This window comes from Phyllobates terribilis, unplaced genomic scaffold (genome assembly GCF_046119375.1).
Source record: "Phyllobates terribilis strain yellow unplaced genomic scaffold, ASM4611937v1 Scaffold_7__3_contigs__length_470593459, whole genome shotgun sequence".
Classification (NCBI taxonomy): domain Eukaryota; kingdom Metazoa; phylum Chordata; class Amphibia; order Anura; family Dendrobatidae; genus Phyllobates; species Phyllobates terribilis.
Genome location: NW_027362767.1, coordinates 414,072,340 through 414,092,856, shown reverse-complemented (window position 1 = coordinate 414,092,856; position 20,517 = coordinate 414,072,340). Strand labels below are relative to the sequence as shown.

Genomic DNA, 20,517 nt, shown 5'->3' with positions numbered 1-20,517 from the left:
GGTCCAGACGGTCGGCAGCACCAAGGCGGCAGCCATGTGAGGGTGGGGGAGATTGCTTTACCAGGGCGCATGGTAGCAGCCAAACTAGTGAGGAAGGTGCAGGAGCCCAGGAAGAAGTGGAGGACGAACTGATGGAAGACTCATCAGATGAGGGAGACCTTGATCACATTTCTGTTGTGCGAGGTTGGGGGGAGAGGACAGAGGAAGGAAGCATGATTGTTACCTCGCCACCAACACAACAGGGACTTGGTGCTCCTGGATGTGCAAGACACATGAGTGCCTTCTTGCTGCACTACCTGCAACATGACCCTCGAATTGTGAGAATTAGAAATAATCCTGACTACTGGGTTGCCACACTGTTAGATCCCCGGTACAAAAGTAAATTTGCAGAAATTATTCCTGCCATAGAAAGGGATGCACGCATGCAGGAGTATCAGCAGAGACTGTTGCAGAATCTTACATGTGCTTTTTCGCAAAACCAAAGTGGTGCACGTAGTGAATCTCACAGTTCCAACTTGCCAACCGTGGGACCGTCGAGTGTTCAGCACTCAAACCGTAACAGAAACACAGTATCTGCTGGTAACATCAATTTTGCGGAATCATTTCACCACTTTTTTAGCCCATCCTTTGCAAGGCCACAGGAGACAAGAAGTCTGACACATAGTCAACGCCTAGAGACGATGGTACAGGAGTATCTCCAAGTAAACATTGAAGCCATGACTGTGTCACTAGACCCTTGCTCTTTTTGGGCTTCCAATCTGGATAAATGGCCGGAGCCTTGGAGATCTTGTCATGCCCCGCAGTCAGCGTTCTGTCTGAACGTGTGTTCAGCACTGCTGGTGATGTGCTGACAGATAAGCGCACGTGGCTCTCCACTGATAATGTAGACAGACTCACGTTCATAAAGATGAACAAATCATGGATCCGAAATGACTTTTCTACCCCTGTGTCATCCTGGGGAGAGTAAAAGCTTGTTGATTTGTTAAAATCACCTCACCAACCGTTTTAAGCTTTAAAATTACTAATCATGTTTATCTGTATCTTGGCTGGAAAATAATTTGGGCTTTGTAGCAGTGTGCAGTACTGATTCTATTAGGCCATCTATACTAAGCTCCACCAGATTTAAAATGACTTATCATGTTTATCTGTATCTTGGCTGGAAAATAATTTGGGCTTTGTAGCAGTGTGCAGTACTGATTCTATTAAGCCATTTATACTAAGCTCCACCAGCTTTCAAATTAATAATAATTTTTAGCTGCATCTAGCCCGGAAAATAATTTTGGGGCTCCTAGATGCGCAAGACACATGAGTGCCTTCTTGCTGCACTACCTGCAACATGACCCTCAGATTGTCAGAATTCGAAATAATTCTGACTACTGGGTTGCCACACTCTTTGATCCCCCACACTCTTCGATCAACCTTTTCATTTTAATAAAGAACAAAAAAATGGTCATTTTTGAAATTATAAGCATTAGCAGGTTATTAGAAACTGAAATCAAACAGTTTTCAACTCAAACCTTTATTCTAGGTGATGTTACATTTGCACATAGGACCCCTTGTTCGAAAGGAGCTTCTGAACTGTCTCGTCCATTGAATTTGTCAGGTTTTGGATGGTTTCTGCTTCAATTGTTTTGCATGAGGACAGAATACCCTCCCAGAGCTGTTGCTTAGATGTGAACTGCCTCCCACCATCATAGACACTCCTTTTGATGATGCTCCAGAGGTTCTGAATGGGGTTGAGGTCAGGGGAGCATGGGGGTCACACCATAAGTTTGTCCCCTTTTATGCCCATATCAGCCAGAGATGCAGATGTGTTATGTGCAGCATGAGACGGTGCATTATCATGCATGAAAATGATCTTGCTGTGGAATACACGGTTCTTCTTTTTGAACCATGGCAGGAAGTGCTGTTTGAGAAACTCCACATACATTATGGAGTTCATCTTTACCCCTTCAGGGATCCTAAAGGGGCCAGCAATCTCTCTCCACATGATTCCAGCCCAAAACATTACTCCACCTCCTCCTTGTTGGGGCTGTAGCCGTGTTTGCGTGTGGTGTCCATCAACCAGCCATCCTCCACTCCATCCATCTGGACCATCGAGCGTTGCACGGCACTCATCGGTGAACAAAACAGTTTTGAAGTCAGTCTTCATGTATTGTTTGGCCCACTGGAGCCATTTCTGCTTGTGTACAGTGGATAGAGGAGGTCGACAGGATGGCTTACGCACAGCTGCAAACCTCTGAAGGACTCTGCATCTTGTTGTTCGGGGGACGTTGGAGGCACCAGCAGCTTCAAAAACTTGTCTGCTGCTATAACAAGGCTTTTTTGCCGCTGCTCTTCTTACCTGACGTAATTGCCTGTAGGAAAGAGTCCTCAATTTTACCTTATCAGCACGCACACGTGTGTACTGTGAATCAGATACATACTTCTTGATTGTGCGATGATCAGGATGAAGTGTCTTGGCAATGTTGATTGTAGTCATGCCTTGACCTAAACACTCCACAATTTGTTGCTTCTCAGCAGCCGACACATCCCTTTTCTTTCCCATTTTGGCAGAAAATGTAGGTTGCTTAATAATGTGGGACAGCCTTCCTAAGTAGTCTTGCCTTTCATTGGACACACCTGCCAAACTAATTAGCACAGGTGTCTGCAATTGCTTACAGTGATATAAAGAGCCCTGACACACATCACCATCAATGAGTTTAACTGACAAACAAAAAAATTCTTCCCTTATCACTCCTAAACACTTTTTGCATAATAATTTGGAACACAGTGTACATGTGCTTTTCCACAAAACACCAGTGGTTCACGTAGTGAATCTTACAGTTCTAACTTGCCAACCGTGGTCTGTATGGAGTTGTTCAATAAAGGGCCCAAAATTAAGATAACATAGACAGGAGAGGTCTTTATGAATAGGTATTCCTAAGTATTTGATACCCTGTGAGGGCCAGGCAAAGGGAAAGTTGGACTGGATGGAATCCTGTATGGATTTGGGGAGGGAGACATCGAGGGCCTCAGACTTCACTGTATTGATTTTAAAATTTGACCATGTAACAAAGTTATCTATTTCAGCCATAACAGCAGGGATGGATATATGTGATTGAGTGATATATACTAGGACATCATCAGCAAATGCAGAGCACTTGTACTCGGTGCCTCCCACCTCAATCCACCTAATATTGGGGTTATGGTGAATTGATGAGAGCAGGTGCTCCGTCACTAGGATGTATAAGAGAGGGGACAGAGGACATCCCTGCCTTGTCCCATTGGTGATTATGAAAGGTGATGAAAATGTTCTGACGCGCCCCCTGGGCCTTGGGACACCCTGAGCCGGACCCTTTTTGGTGGATGCTGGTGGTTGTAGTCTCCGTGGCAGCGACCCGGTTCCGTGGCTCAGGGCGGTCAAACCAGTGGCGGAACTATTTATGTGGTTTTGATGTTTAAATGTCCGACTACGCCACCCGTGGTTTGCGGTCAGAGTGAACCGCCGCTGCAGGGCAGACCGCTGAGGCTGGTGTTGTGGGTGCAGCAGAGCGTAGTATAACTCCCCACGGGAGGAGTATAGTCTCAGGGCAGTGTATGCGGAGGATGGGGGTGATGGTGCAGGGCAGCAGCAGTTACAACACAGAGTCAGTGATGCAGTCCAGGGCCTTTACTCACAGTTCTTATTATCCAGACCACTTCTGCAGGTAACGGCTGCCCACGTCATACTGTGCTCACCAGTTGAGGGGCTCAGACAACTCCCAGATAACTTTGGAGCGCTTCACAGGACCCCCTTTGTGTGTCCTTTGTCTGGCCTTTCTTACCAATGCTTCTGTCTGGCTGCCTCGGGCCTCCTCTTGGTAAACTGTGCGCCAGTTTCCCTGACCCTATGTGGTGCCTTCCTAGCGGTTGTAGCGAGGGGCTGCACCACATAAAATGTCACAGCCTCCGGTTTCTAGCTGAGGGTCGTTTCCCGCCTCCACTAGTTTCGGGGACCGGTCTCCCCCTTTGGCCTGACCCCTCCACGCAGGTGGATTCAGGCGTGCGGTGGCGACTCGCCCATCCGCACCCCTGGGTTCCCTTCGTTCCTCGTTCCTGGAGCCTTCTCCGCTCCTCTTCCTTCCTTCTCCCTCTTCCAAGCCTGGGCCTCTGTTACTAGGCCCACCTCCGGAGCAGAGCTCATGCAGAGCCCCTGCTCCCTGTCACTTCTGCTCAGACTTCTCTGCACTGAACTAAGATTGTGCCCACCTTTTATACTCCATTCTTAATGCACCCAGGAACTGCTTCCTCCCTGCTCCTGCACTACAGGGTTCCCCTTCCTCGGTGTTCCCTCCCCCCACTCCAGCCAGGGACAGGGACTGTCGTGCCCATCTCAGGGGCATATTGGTCGCCCTGCCCCACGGCAATGTGGTGTAATGCATGCAGGTGTCGGGGTCCTGATCCACACTCCATCCTTACCTGAGAGTGAGATATCACACCTCTGGGTGAGGTGTAATACCTCTGTAGCAACCGAGCCCCCGGGGTGCTACAGTTCCATTTATCTTCAGCCAAGTGATGTATTGCGATACAGGGCCGTGATTTTGGCTATAAAAGGGTCCCCTAGACCCCTACCCCAAGCTTTTTAAGAGAATAATATATGGCGTGCCAGGAGACTCTGGAATACTTTCTCAGCATCCAACGAGAGTATCTAATTACAAATTTTTAACTGCATCTAGCCCAGGAAATACTTTGTGCCTAGTAGCAGTGTCTGCTAGTCAGCGGATTATCCCAGCTGTTAAGCAAGCTACACCACCTGTAGTTTGGACACTTAATTTTTTCAAAGGAAATGCTTTGGGACCCCGGGATACTCGGTGAAGAGCATCATGAGGCACCCCAAGGCATAGGGGCTGCGACTGGCGGTAGGATGCCTTGCGGAGGACCGCCGAGCTCGATCCTTATAAATGCTTTTTAACTGCAGCAGCTTTAGTGGACGCTCTTGGAGCTGGAATTACGCGGCTGCTGGCATGAGACTTGCCCTCCAATAGATCCTTGTAAAAGGATTTAAAGTGTATTCATTCAAATTAGAGAGACAATTTAAATTAAAAAGCTTAGACCTGCCTCCACCACAGGGGGGCTCGCTGGACCCACCAGCGGACAGGCACCAGTATTGGGAGAGGGGGGCTGGCCGCCAGGGTCCACCGCAGCTCTGGCACAAAGCCGGCGACACGGAGGTTGCACGGGCAGGAACAGACTGGCCGTGTCGGCTTTGCACTTTTTGGTTTTAGAAGGGCATGACATGCCTATATCTGTGTCTCCCCCTCCTTTTACTCCTCCATCTCTTTTCTTTTCGCATGACTATATGTACTTGTCACTTTTCCATGTGTTAGTTGTGTCTTCTGAGCAGTTTGTCAGCTTTCGGACACCTTTGAAGGTGTTTTCTATGTGTTTCTGTGTGTTTTTGTTTGCCTGCCATTGGTTTTAACGATGTTCGAAGGTGTTCGACGAACAGTTCGACGAACAGTTCGGAGAACATACGGGTTTTCGACGAACTGAACCGAACTCGAACACTACGGGGGTGGCTCAACACTAGTCATAAGTATTCAGACCCTTTGCTCAGACACTCATATTTAAGTCACATGCTGTCCATTTCCTTGTGATCCTCCTTGAGATGATTCTACTCCTTCATTAGAGTCCAGCTGTGTTTAATTAAACTGATAGGACTTGATTTGGAAAGGCACACACCTGTCTATATAAGACCTCACAGCTCACAGTGCATGTCAGACCAAATGAGAATCATGAGCTCAAAGGAACTGCCCAAGGAGCTAAGAGACAGAATTGTGGCAAGGCACAGATCTGGCCAAGGTTACAAAAGAAGTTTTGCCTTACTCAAGGTTCCTAAGAGCAAAGTGTCCTCCATAATCCTTAAATGAAAGAAGTTTGGGACCACCAGAAGTCTTCCTAGACCTGGCTGACCAGCCAAACAGAGCAATCATGGGAGAAGAGCCTTGGTGAGAGAGGTAAAGAAGAACCCCAAGATCACTGTGGCTGACCTCCAGAGATGCAGTAGGGAGATGGGAGAAAGTTACACAAAGTCAACTATCACTGTAGCCCTCCACCAGTCGGGCCTTTATGTCAGAGTGGCCCGATGGAAGCCTCTCCTCAGTGCAAGACATATGAAAGTCCTCATAGAGTTTGCTCAAAAACACATGAAGGACTCCCAGACTATGAGAAATAAGATTCTCTGGTCTGATAAGACAAAGATAGAACTTTTTGGTGATAATTCTAAGCGGTATGAGTGGAGAAAACTAGGCACTGCTCATCACCTGCCCAATACAATCACAACAGTGAAACATGGTGGTGGCAGCATCATGCTATGGGGGTGTTTTTCAGCTGCAGGGACAGGATGAATGGTTGCAATTGAAGGAAACATGAATGCGGCCAAGTACTGAGATATCCTGGATGAAAACCTCTTCCAGAGTGCTCTGGACCTCAGACTTGGCCGAAGGTTCACCTTACAACAAGACAATGAACCTAAGCACACAGCTAAAATAACAAAGGAGTGGCTTCAGAACAACTCTGTGACCATTCTTGACTGGCCCAGCCAGAGCCCTGACCTAAACCCAATTGAGCAGCTCTGGAGAGACCTGAAAATGGCTGTCCACCAACATTCACCATCCAACCTGACGGAACTGGAGAGGATCTACAAGGTGGAATGACAGAGGATCCCCAAATCAAGGTGTGAAAAACTTGTTGCATCATTCCCAAGAAGACTCATGGCTGTACTAGCTCAAAAGGGTGCGTCTACTCAATACTGAGCGAAGGGTCTGACTACTTATGACCATGTGATATTTCAGTTTTTCTTTTTTTAATAAATTTGCAAAAAATTCTACATTTCTGTTTTTTTCAGTCAAGATGGGGAAAAAAATGAACTTTTTAGAATTTACCAAATGGCTGCAGTGAAACAAAGAGTGAAAAATTTAAATGGGATCTGAATACTTTCCGTACCCACTGTACCTCTCCAGGGCTTAATAGCCTACAATTATATGGTTAGAAAAAACACAAAATTTGAGCTTGGTTTAAGATGGTATACATGCAGCACATAAGTGCATGCTTCACAATGGCCATAAATCAGAAAAACCTACAAGAAGCAAATTGAAAATAAACCCTGCTGTAAATAAATAAAAAGCTAGTGCATTTAAATAAAATAGGGTTCTTAGTAACGCTGGCTTTGAGCAAAAATAGTATGAAAGCTATCCCACCAGTGACAAGGTGAACCCATTCGGGATAGAACCTACTCTGTCTAATATTAAAAACCTTACCATGTGTCAAAGTTGACCTCTGTGTGAATCTAGATGTAATTAAACCCACCATAGGCTGATGAATAGAATGCTCAGTCAAAGAGCTCATGTATACAATATCAGTGTCAGTTGTCAAGTGTTGTCAAGTGTCAGTTGCAGTGCCCCATACAAGTGTGAACCACAATATCACATATGTGTCACCCACAATGCCGCATATGAGTGTCAGCCACAGTGCCCCATATAAGAGTCAGCCAGAGTGTCTCATATGAGTGTCATCCACAGTGCCCCATATAAGTGTTAGCCGCAGTATCCTATATAAGTGTCAGCCACAGTGCCTCATATGAGTGTCAGCCACAGTTCTCATATAAATGTCAGCCACATTGCCCCATATGAGTGTCAGTCACAGTGCCCGATATGAGTCTGAACTACAGCATCTTATATGTGTCAACCAGTGCTCCATATGAGTGTCAGCCACAGTGCCCCATATAAGTGTTAGCCACAGTGCCCCATATGAGTGTCAGCCACAGTATCCTATATAATTGTCAGCCACAGTGCCACATATGAGTGTAAGCCACAATGCCACATATGAGTAATAGCCACAGTGCCCCATATGAGTGTCAGCTACAGTGCCCCATGTAAGGGTTAGCCACAGTGCCCCATATGAGTGTCTGAAACAGTTTCCTATATAAGAGCAGCCACAGTGCCCCATATGAGTGTCAGACACAGTTTCCTATATAAGTGTCAGCCACAGTGCCTCATATGAGTGTCAGCCACAGTGCCACATATGAGTGTCAGCCACAGTGCCCAGATAAATGTCAGCCACAGTGCCCCATGTAAGAGTCAGTCACAATGCCCCATATGAGTGTCATCCATAGTGCCCATATACAGCAAGTGTCAACCACTGTGCCCCATATCAGTGTCAGTCACAGTGCCTTCATCATCGTATACATTTGTAAACGGTTTTAATTTTTTTGATATCTTAATGGAAAAATTAAGAAACATCAGTCTTTATGAATCAACCCCAGTGAGTGACACTGTCTCATCCATTATCAGTGTGAACAGTTCCTGAGCCAGTGTGAACCACCACTGTGCAATGTATAAAAATCCAATAGATGTCATAGTTGCTGAGCATTATGGTGAAGCCCACGTGGCAATTCAGAAAGACATTAGCTCACTTTCTAATGCATCAGGAGTGTGTGAATCATGTTGTGCAAGTTTCGTTTTTGTAAACCATGAATCGAATCTGAAAATTTTTGAATTTGCATGAAACCACAATTTTCAAGAAATTTGCCTTGAATTTGATCCTTTGCAGATTGATCCACTCATCTCTAGTTATTACCATCTTTAGTTGGGTGTATCAGTGGTGGAAATTAGAGATGAGTGAACTTGTTCGAAAAACATTTGCCAATCTCAAATTCAGCACGAACGTTGCACATTTGGATTCTTGTTTGGATCCCCGAGCATTTTCCTGAAAATCAGCAAAATTCGGCCAAAGTTTGGTAAATGAACACATTTCTGTTAATGCTTTTCTTAGGACTTTGGCTAGGATAGTGGTGCTGTATGATGAGTGGGGGGCGTGTTTGATGAGGGGAGGGGATGGGGAGAGGTCAAACGAGCTGCAGACTGCTATTCTTATTTTTTCAGCATAAAACTCTTCATATTTCATATTTCATTTTTTTCAGCTTATAACTCTTTTGTGCTGGTTATAATTTTGTCCAGCCAAGAGTCCACATTTCAAAATATAAAGTCTGTATGCTAATAGCGTGGTCCAGCAACCAGGCCACATTTCAGTATATAAATATTTTGTGCTAATATTGTGCTCCAGCCAGGAGTTCACATTTGAGAATCAAAATTGTTTGTGCTAATAACGTGCTCCAGAAACCAGGGCACATTTCAGCATATAAATATTTTGTGCTCATATTTTTGCTCCAGCCCGGAGTCCACATTTCTGAATCTAAATTGTTTGTGCTAATAGAGTGCTCCAGAAAGCAGGCCACATTTCAGTATATAAATATTTTGTGCTCATATTTTTGGTCCAGCCAGGAGTCCACATCTCTGAATCTAAATTGTTTGTGCTAATAGCGAGCTCCAGAGACCACGGCACATTTCAGCATATAAATATTTTGTGCTAATATTTTTGCTCCAGCCAGGAGTCCACATTTCTGAATCTAAATTGCTGGTGCTAATAGCGTGGTCCAGAAAGCAGGCCACATTCCAGCATATAAATATTTTGTGCTGCTAATATTGTGCTCAAGCCAGAAGTTCACATTTCATAATCTAAATTCTTTGTGCTAATAGCGTGCTCCAGCCACACCATCTCAGCAAATAGATACTGAGTGTTCATTTGGTGATGACAGGTCTGGGCCTAGGGTTGTGAAACATCTGGTTAAAAGAGGGGAAGTGTACATTCAACATGAGTGGGAAAAAGAGAGGTTGTGGTGGAAGGGGGAATAGGCTTGGTGTTCAAGGTGTACGTGGGGTAGGTGGTAATGTTACTGAAAGCTCTACTGAACAAACACCAGCTCATCCTATCCAAAGACAACTGACAACTTCTCTTACTGGACAGGCTACTTTACTCCCTTTCTTTGGCAGCCACACAGCGGTACTCCTTGTAGATGAGGGAAAGAAAGAGCAGGTGCTCCAGTGGATGGCAAGCGCTGCATCAAGTGGCCTCTCCTCCTCTTCCACCACCTTAACATCACACACAGTACAGTCCTCAGAGGTGTCACCCCAATTATCCATGTTTCCCCCTGAGCCACAACTCCCCAACTGACTGTAGGGAACTACAGATGGGCGAGTCTGCAGAGCTGTTCACACATTCTATTCCATGGGCATCAGAGGTCTGCTGCAAAGATTCACAGACTCAAGAGGAGGAAAGCATGTGCACCGATGCCCAAAATTTTTTTCAGTTGGATCTGGGGCCGGATGAAGTAGGGTCCAAGTAGAATCCACACCCTCATCACCAGACATTAACCCTGTGGAGGTAATCCTGATGAGACTCAAATATCTGCGGCGCACTTGGACTCTACTGTGCTGTCAGGGCAGGAAGAGGAGTGGGAGAACAGAGAGGATGATGATGAGGTAGTAGATCCCACTTGGTGTGAACCTAGAGGCACACAGCTGAGTAGCTCAACAGAGGAGGTGGAGGAAGACGAGGAGGATACGTTGCTGCCTTCCACAAAGACACGGAGTGATGCAACCATGACAAGCACTGCATCCTCAGCCACAACTGTGGCTATGGCCAGCAGCGGTCGCTGGTCTGCAGTTTTCAGGGGCAACAAGGGTTGCTTAGCCTTGGCCATTTTTGAGACAACAAAGAATGACCCAACTCATGTTATCTGCCAACTTTGAAAGACACCTCAGTTGAAGCAAAAATTGCAATAATTTGACTACTACATGCATGAACCGGCACATTCGTGATCAACATGCATTAGTCTGGGCATCTCATTGAGCTAAAATGCAGACCAGCGAGCCTCACCAACCAATGGCTGCTCTATCATCTGCTGTTTCATCCTCCTCCGTCACTGTGGCAAGTGTTCTCACACAGGTCTCCGGAAGCAGAACCTCCACTTGTTAACCCGCTACAGTTGGGAGAGAGCCGGTCAGCTGTTATGGAAGTAGACATTCCTGCTGTTTTTGTTTCACCGAGCACACCATATCTTTCTCAATCCATGAGAACTTCTCCACCCTCACCTCACTTACAGTCCAGCAGTTTGTCATGTTCACCATACTCCACCATTTCTCACTACAGCAGCTAGCCCTCGGTCCCACAGTTGTGGACACGTAAAAGGTTGTTTCCTCCTACAAATGCTAAGACCTTGAACTGCACCATGTCCAATCTGTTGGCCACGGAAATGCTGCCTTTCTGCCTTGTGGATACAGACATTTTGCAAAAGCTGATGGCCGCCGCAGTCCCCCAGTACCAGTTGCCATTACTTCTCTAAGAAAGCTGTGCCGGAGCTACACGAGCATGTCGCAGACAAAACCACCCGTTCTTTGAAAAAATCTATGTCTGACAGGATGGATTTCACCACTGACACCTGGATGAGCAAGCATGGCCAGGGGCATTACATCTCACTGATTGGGCACTGGGTGACTTTAGTGGCTGTGGGGGCAGGCGGGAAAGGGCTACTTCACAAGACTTGGAATCCCCAAGGCTTGCGGGACAAACCTCTGTATCGAACACTTCCTCCCCTGCTTCTGCCTCCTCCACCTCCACTATGGCCTCCACCTGTGACCTCAACCTCTGACTTAATGAGACACGCATTCCAACAGAGCATAGAGAATCCTCCCCACCTCTGTACTGTGCAGCCAGGGCTCACCACAGTCAGGCACAGTTTAAATTAAGATCGCAGTCACACAGCTCAAGAGTTGTGGACAGCTATCCAGGCCGAGTTTGAGCAATGGCTGTCTCCTCTGAACCTGGAGCCAGGGAAGGTCGTGTGCCCTAATGGTGCGAACCTGGTGGTACAGCAATTTCTCCGCCACTATCCTGGCCTGGATGCGCCGCTGCAGAAAGCACGGTCACTGTGTGCTCACTTCCGCCATTCGCACCCCATGGGTCATCAACCTGCATCGCTACAGAGGTGGAATTCCACTCTGCACATGTTGAAGCGACTGTGGCAGCAGTGACGAACCCTGGTGCAGTATCTCATTTTGCATAGCCTGGGCTAACACAGTATGGAGGTGGTGCAAATCATGCTTGCAGAGTCGCCACAGATGAGGGACCTCTGCACCTTTCGGCACTGTTTTGAAATGACTGCTAAGATAGTTAGAGCTGATCATGTCATCATCAGCATCACTATTCCAGGCATCTACCTGCTGGGACACACTTGAATAGTCTGCAGGAGAAGGCGGTGGTCCCAGAGTAAGAGGAGGAAGCAGAAGAGAATGCGGAAGGGATAGCAATATCTATAACTTCCAGACTAGGAGGGTGGATTACAGCGATCAAGGGGGGCTTTTGGTACCAGACAAACTGTTAGTGAAGATGCAGGAGCTGATGAACAAATGGAGGAGGACACAAGGTAAGAGGTGATGGGCACGCAACAGTCAAGAGATGAAGTGGATAATGATCCCCTCTCTATTGTACGTGGTTGACGGGAGGGGATGGAGGAAGCAAGCTTGAATGTTACCCTGCCACCAAGACACCAATCACTTGGACTCATGAGCACCTTCTTGCTGCACTATCTACAACATGATGCCCGTACTGTTAGAATTAGAAATAGTGTTAACTACAGGGTTGCCACTCTGTTAGATCCATGGTACAACAGTAAATTTTTCCCTATGCTTCCCACCCTGGAAAGGGACTTGAGCATGCTGGAGTTTCAAAACACGCTTGTAGACAATCTTAAGAGTTTTTTTCCCCAAGACAGCAGTGAGGCACACAGTGTGCATCACAGTTGCAGACTTCCAACCCCAGGAACATTGAGTTGTCCACAGCAGTGTAAGTGGCAGAAGCAATTTCTGTGAGTCGTTTCACACATTTTTTAGACCAGCCTGTGCACCAGCAAAACAGAGTACAAGTCTGACACGCAGTGAATGACTGGAGAGGATGGTGCAGGAGTATCTTGAGCTCAATATCAAAGTCATTAGGGGGGGTTTAGACCCTTTTGAATTTTGGTCTTCAAGAATGGAAGAGTGGCCTGAGCTCACCTGTCACGCCTTGGAGGTTTTGTCATGCCCGGCAGCCAGCGTTCTCTCAGAACGTGTCTTCAACGCTGCTGGTGGTGTTTTGATGGATATGCACAGCCGGCTGTCCCCTGAAAGTGTAGACCACCTAACTTCCTTCAAGATTAATATGTCATGGAATGCTAATGACTTTTGCACCCCAGTGGCAGATTATGCAGACTAGGCGTTTTTAGTATGCTGCATTGATCTCGCGTTATTGCAGTCTGTGACACCTTTGTCATAGCTTCTGTGCCTGCTGTTTCTACTGCTGCTAATGTCAATAACATTTTTTGAAATGTGGAGACTCCAAGTTGGGTCTCCATCTGGTGGGCTACCTGTAGTGGAAGGGGTGTCAGCTCCCAATTATACTATTTCTACTCTGGAGAAATTGATGCCACTTTAGTGGTGTCTGCCCATAATTTTTTGAAATGTGGAGACTCCAAGACGTGTCTCCATCTGGTGGGTTGACTGTAGTAGAAGGAGTGTCAGAGCTCAATTATACTATTTTTACTCTGGATAAATTTATGCCACTTTATTGGTGTCTGCCCATAATTTTTTTTAAATGTGGACTCTTCAAGTTGGGTTTCCTTCATGTGTGTTGCCTATATCAGTAGAGCTCCCACACCGGCATGCCTGCACTTACTTTCAGTCAATCACCTGTGTTATTATCCTTAAATTTTTCTATGAATAGTAGTCTACACTGATGTTTGTGCCACCTGAGTGTGACTGAGCAGAAAAGCAGTTTGAGCTGTTGCATGAGGTATCAGGGCTCCCAGCACAGCAGGCCTATACGGATCCCTCACCCACCTCATCTTAAATGAACATAAATTCAAAGCTGTAAATACTGACACAGACCCTGACATCTCATGCATGACCCATGGCTGACTTCTATAAAATTAATATTGTGGGTCAATTGATTAGTCAACAACCTGTGTTGCTATCCTTAAATTTTTCTACCAGAAGTAGTCTACCAAACTGATGTTTTTGCCGCCTGAGTGTGGCTGAGTAGAAAAGCAGTTTGAGCTATTGCATGAGGTATCAGGGCTCCCAAAAAAGCAGGCCTACACTGGTCCCTCACCCACCTCTTAATTTTAACTTAAGTTCAAAGCTGTAATTGCTGGCCCAGACCCTGTCTCATGCATGGCCCGTGTCTGACTGCTGCAGTGCCATTATAAAATTTCTACTGTGGGTCAATTGATGCCACTTTTTCCGGGGTCTGCACCTAATTTTTGAAAATGTTTGGACTCAAAGTTGAGTCTCCTTCATGTGTATCGCCTGAATTTTGCAGGACTCTCAGAACACCAGGTCTACACCTGTCACTCGTCCACCTGTTACTGATCAATGTTTAAGCTAGAAATACTGGTTCAAGCCCTGTTCCATGCATCCATGCTGCGCAATTACACTATTTGTACTCGGGGTCAATTGATGCCACTTTTCCTGGTGTCTGTCCCTAAATAGAGCTGTTTCAGCAGCTTTTGTGCCCCCCTTAAGGCATTGTCTATGCTTTTGCCTCCAATTGAATTAAATGGGGTTGGATATGCTCGCCGAACTGTTTCGCCGATCCAAACCGAACCTTGAACGGTTCGCTCATCTCTAGTGGGAATCTCTCCAATCAGCAGGTTATCATCCTATGGAATTCTATAAATGGAAAAAAACCACTTTAATACTCATGTCGCCCAGTTCCAATATTAAAAGGAATTGCTCCGATAGCCATGGTGACACCAATTCATTGCTCCTTGGCTGCACTGTAGTCCCAGCATCTCATATGGCCTGCAAAAATGAATGACTTGTCAGGGAACCAAGTCAGGGGTTTGGACTCATTGATTGGCGGAGGTTGTCTTGGTAGTAGAGGGCTGATGTTATGTCTGAACGCTGGGGCTCAATCCGGTAACCTCTGACTTTGTAGTCGGTTTCCCTCTCTGATGGACCACAGCCTGTGTTGTCTCCATCCAACTGCTGATAATATTCTTGTCTTTCTTTTGCTTTGCTGTTTTGCTTCTATGCAGATATTTTCACTTCCTTGTTTGGTTTGTCCTATCACATCTTGGGAGGGGCTATTTATACTCTCTGGGCACATGCTATCTTTGCTGACTATATTACAAATTAGATGGATGTTTGGAGTCCCAGCTCCCCAGTCAAGGATTATCTTACTGAGGTTTGTTTGTGTGATCCCCTTCCCAGCACTCTTCCCATTTTGTTACATTAGGGTCTGAAGGTTTCCATGTATACCGAAGGTCTTTTTTTTGGGGTTCCTTTCTTTTTCTTCTGTTTGTCTTATATATCTGTGTGAACACGTCCTAAGTCCTATGATTCACGTGCTGTCTGTGTGCACTACGTCCTGTTGATGTTGTTTTGGGTTACACTCTGTGTTTAGCTGAGGATGCAGTTAAGGACACTCAAGGTCAGCTGATGTTAAGTGGGGACATAATTTTAGAATGCCAAGCTCTGCGGTCAGGCATGGACAAATCAGGGTCAAGTTAGGGATTTGCCTAGTCTGTAAAGGAACCTGTGGTGTGCAAGTTTAACATCGCCCCTGGTTTGTTCATCCCAGTGCAAGTGTTAGGGTTCCGTAATAACAGCTGGATTATATCGGTGATGGTCATGTAATGAGCCAACAATTAGAAAGCATAAGTTATCTTTAGATAATGTCCTATCACTGGGACTTCGTCGAACCTCCCATTTCATCATTGTGATATATGACTATGTCTTTTCAGGTTGGTAGACCATCGAGAACTTGAAAAAATGTCAAAACTAGGTCCTAGGGTAATATTGTGAACATTGCTTATTACTACACATGACCCAGCAATTAATTACCCTGTAGTGCCTGTGTGTACTGTCTGTATACTGTCAACAACTCATGGTAATTACTAATTAGTAGTAAACTTATGTCCTCTACAGTGTGTCTCTGTGGGATATCTCCTGCATAACTAGAACTAATAAGCCTTGAACTTGGTTATAAAGTTGCTCTTGGTTGTAGCCTTGGCCTCATTTGTGTTGACAATTAGGATTGCCTGATTTTGACTCTTGTACGAGACAGCTTCTTATGAAGCATATGTAAGATATATAAATTGAACATCATATTACACTCTGAGAAGCCTTGTAGGCAAGTATTAGGTAAGACTGTCATTTGCTTTTAGATACTTAGGAATTTTGTAGAATGAATAATTCCATAATTTAGAATTTTGTAAACAATTAATTAGAATTTTTTTTCTCCCCACAGAAGAAAGTTGTACTCAGTGTATTTTTGGCAATTGAGTTAATTTATTAACTAGGTTGTTTGATGTTATTATGACTTCAGGGATGTCAAAAAAAATTCCTCTTATGTTATATTCCCACATTGAGTTTTTGACTATGTGTATTTTCGCTGAGCAGCATATATAGTGTCTTACAGTTCCAGCAAAGTGGATGGGATTTCTAGAATTATGAGATGCCTTTTTTATGCTGCGTAAACTGACCTGCGGTGCATTATCAAAATAAGCAACATGTCAAGCACTCTTTTGGGTATGGGTTAAAAATAGAATAGAAATGCATGTAAAAAATTGCAAAAAAAATGTAATAAAAAAAAAGCAAGTTACCTAATTTTCCCAATAAGTGCAGAAATGCTGCAGAACATCTTCAACTCCAAAAATCACCAAATACACAAAATTGTGTTTCCATGCAAAGCATAAGGTTCTAAGGAAGTTAACTGGACACAAAGCTAATTTTCTATCCTCGATCAGCTACTCCATTCTAGCTTTCCTGGAAGAAGTCTCATATCAAGGGCAGTACCATAGAAGAACAGCAGACTTAAAGGGGTTTTCTCACAAGCAAAAGTTGATTTTAATCAATACATCTTGGAATAATAAAAATTTCCATAATGGGGTGCGAATAAATAAAATGCTCCTGTGCTGAGATAATCTTATAAATGTGCCCCTGCTGTGTAGTGTGTAATGGCTGTGTCTGACTGTGTGGGGACATGGTCTGATCATACCACATCTCCTGGGCGGGGGAGGAGGCAAAAGAATATACAGACATTACAGCACAGGGTGACAGCTGATTCTTTTTGTGAGGTAAAACATTTACCTGCCTGTTTTTAAACAATGTTTTTCTTTAAAAAAAGAATCATTTGTGATTCCCTGCTATAATATCTGTATACTTTTTTGCTTCCTCCCCTGCTCGGGAGCTATGGTATGATCAGACCATGTTCCTGTACAGTCAGACACATCCATTACACAGTACACAGCAGGGGCACATTCATAAGATTATCTCAGCAGAGGAACATTTAATTTAAACACATCTAATTGTGGAAATTATTATTATTCCAAGATATATTTATTACAATTAACTTGTGTTCGTGGGAAAACCCCTTTAAGTCCTCCATTTGGGAAATTGATGAGGGACCCTCACAGATCTAAAAAACTGTATCCATTGGATAGGTAATAATTTGTGTAGACCCAAATACCCCTTTGACAAGTAGGTCTGCATGGGAGCCGTACACATTTGTAATTGTTACTTCATGAATAAATCTTAATTCATGAAGAAAGATTTATTCTAAGTCAATTTTACATGTTTTTCAGACCTCTAAAGTGAAGAGAATTATGGACCCTGCAAATGGCTCCATGGTGGACCATTTCGTTGTCAATGGGTTTTCAGATTCCGCTGAACTTCAGGTTCCAATCTTCATCCTTGTTCTACTCATTTATTTCATCACTGTTAGTAGTAACTTGACCATCTTAGTACTAATCTGCCATGATTCATATCTCCACACCCCCATGTACTTCTTCCTGGCCAATCTGTCCATAGTGGATATGTCCTGTTCAACTGTTTCTCTGCACAGAATCCTTCTTAATTTTCTAACAGGAAAGAAGGTAGTCTCGTACATCGGCTGCATGATTCAGATGTATTTCTACGCAGGTTTTACTGGGGAAGGACAAACGTTGTTGGGAGCCATGAGCTATGATCGATATGTGGCTATTTGTAACCCTCTACGGTATCACATGGTCATGAGTGATGGAGTCTGTGGTCTATTGGCCGTCACCTGCTGTCTGATGAGTTTTGTAGAAGTCCTTCCACCGGTTGTCTTCATGACAAGGTTCACTTGTTACACATCCAACGAGTTAAACCACTTCTTCTGTGATATTGTTCCGCTAATGAAAATCACCTGCAATGACGTGGCTGTCTTAAAAATAATGATTTACACAATAGGACTCATTTTCTTAAATATTATTCCCTTTATCCTCACCTTTACTCCATACATCTTCATAGTCTTCACCATCCTGAGAATCCAGTCCACCACCGGAAGACAGAAAGCCTTCTACACATGCTCCTCACATCTCACAGTGGTCGCCCTTCTATATGTCACTCTCTTCTGTCAGTATTTCAGACCACAATCGGCCAGCAATTTCGACTCTACTAAACTTTTTTCTCTTCTGAATACCGCTATTGTGCCTATGCTAAACCCACTGATCTATAGCCTGAACAACAAAGATGTGAAGTCAGCATTGAAGCGTAACTGTATGTGCTGGAGATATCACCAACCATGATCTGCTCAATAAATTAATTCAGAATATAAAATAAGATTATTTTTATCATATTATCAAGGGGGGTATTTTCATCTTGTAAATTTCTAGAGGGGGTAAGGAAGGATTCTCCTTGAGTACATAATGGTTTGAAGAGACTTTAGACGAGGCAATTCTCCCTAGTACATACTTGCACATTACTGCTTAAATGTAGCTGTGGTGCAACTCATAGAGAGAAGTGGATATTCACCTGTTTGCATTTTTTTCCTGGGAAATTCGATTTAATATCCATTATTATGCTCTGGGGTCTCATCAGACCCCAGGGCATAATAATCATAATATGTAAAAAAATATGCTTTTACTTACCGTTCACCTCTCAGGCCCCTCCGTTCTTCACCGGCCTGTCCTTGCTGCATCTTCAGATTGCCGCCACTCACCCTGAAATCCCAGGGACTTTCATGCTGTGCCAGCTTTGATTGAGCCTGGAAGGGTTCTGCGCATGTACGCACAAGATCAGGGTGCAATCTGTTATGCCATGACGTTGTGACCCTTCTCAGGGATTTCTTCTGAGGTGAAGGGGTCGGAGAGTCTAGAATAAGGATTTTTTAACATTTTGGCCTTTTACAGATTAGAAAATTGGGGCCAGCAATCGCTATTTTGCTGAATCCGCATGGAAGCAAATTATGAAAAATCTGCATTTTGGCGAATACACATTTTTGTAAAAATTCAAGAAGAATTCAATTCCACTCAAATTTATTTCCTCATTTCTAGCAACTCAATTCTGTATAATGGATGTTTACAGGGCCATTATGCAGAGGAAAATAGTGAAGAGGGCATAATTCTTCCGTGTCCTCACCAAGAGGACGAGTGACCATGCTCTCCTCCTCCTCCTCTCTGTCCTCAGGCCATCCACGCTGAACAGACGGTATGACAGTTGTGCAGGTAGTACCATCTATAGCACATGAAACTAGCTCCCCTTCCTCCTCCTCCCCCTCATTGTCACCCAATTCATGTTGGGATGAGATGAGGCTGGGCTGTGTGGAATCACCCTGTATGGTTCCTTGCTCCATCTCATCGTGCTCTGCCTGCAATGCATCCTCTTTGATTGTTAGCAGAGAGTGTTTCAGAAGACAGAGAAGTGAGATGGTGATGCTAATTATGGCGTCATCGCCGCTCACCATCATGGTGGAGTCCTCAAAGTTTTGTAGGATGGTACATATGTCTGACATCCATGTCCACTCCTGAGGTCTTATGTGTGGAGTCTGAACTGAATACCGATGGCCTTGTTGATGCTGGTACTCAACAACTGCCCTCTTCTGCTCACAAATCCTTCCCAACATCTGCAAAAGCTGTCGAACAGTTGCAAATCATGCACACGGGAGTGATTCAAACATAGTACGGAGCAGCTGTAAATACTCGGTGCTCGCCCGAGCATACTCAAGGAAAGGGTTAACAGAACATAGTCGCTCATCACTAGTGGGGACATCACACACCAGTATGTGAGCCAGAAGTTGCAAACACTGCTGAAACACGGTAAGGGCAGCGGAAGCTGTTGGTGTCTTTCTAAAGTGGGCACACAGGCGGCGTACTTTAAAAAGCAGATCCGGCAGCTCCGTGTAGGATTTGAGAAACCGCTGAACCACAAGGTTAAGCACATGGGCCAGGAATGATACGTGTGTGAGCTCGCCTCAGAGCCGCCACCAGGTTCTGGCCATTGTCACACACGATCATGCCTGGCTTTAGGTTCAGCGGTGTGAGCCACAAATCTGCCTGCTCTTTCAGAGCTGTCCACAACTCTTCAGGATTGTGCGGTTTGTCACCTAAGCATATTAGCTTCAGCACAGCCTATTGTCGCTTGGCTGAGGCAGTGCTGCAGTGCTTCCAGCTTGTGACTAATGTGATCATTTCAGAGATGGAGTCTGAAGAGGAGGAGGAGGCTGAGGAGGATGAGGTGCAGGAGCTGTAGACCATGGGGGCAAGCCTGATTAACTTAGGGCCCGCAATCCTTGGCATTGGGAGGACGTGTTCTGTCCCAAGGTCCGACTGGGTCCCGGCTTCCACTATGTTGACCCAGTGTGCCGTCAGCGAGATGT

General features: G+C 45.0%; 1 protein-coding gene across 1 annotated transcript; it reads left to right on the top strand.

The window, feature by feature from the left end:
• Positions 1–17,503: 17,503 nt before the first annotated feature.
• LOC141155573 (olfactory receptor 8D1-like) lies at positions 17,504–18,448 on the top strand. The gene has a single exon (XM_073642442.1). It carries the CDS (start codon positions 17,504–17,506, stop codon positions 18,446–18,448), a length of 945 nt encoding a protein of 314 aa, XP_073498543.1.
• Positions 18,449–20,517: the final 2,069 nt, after the last annotated feature.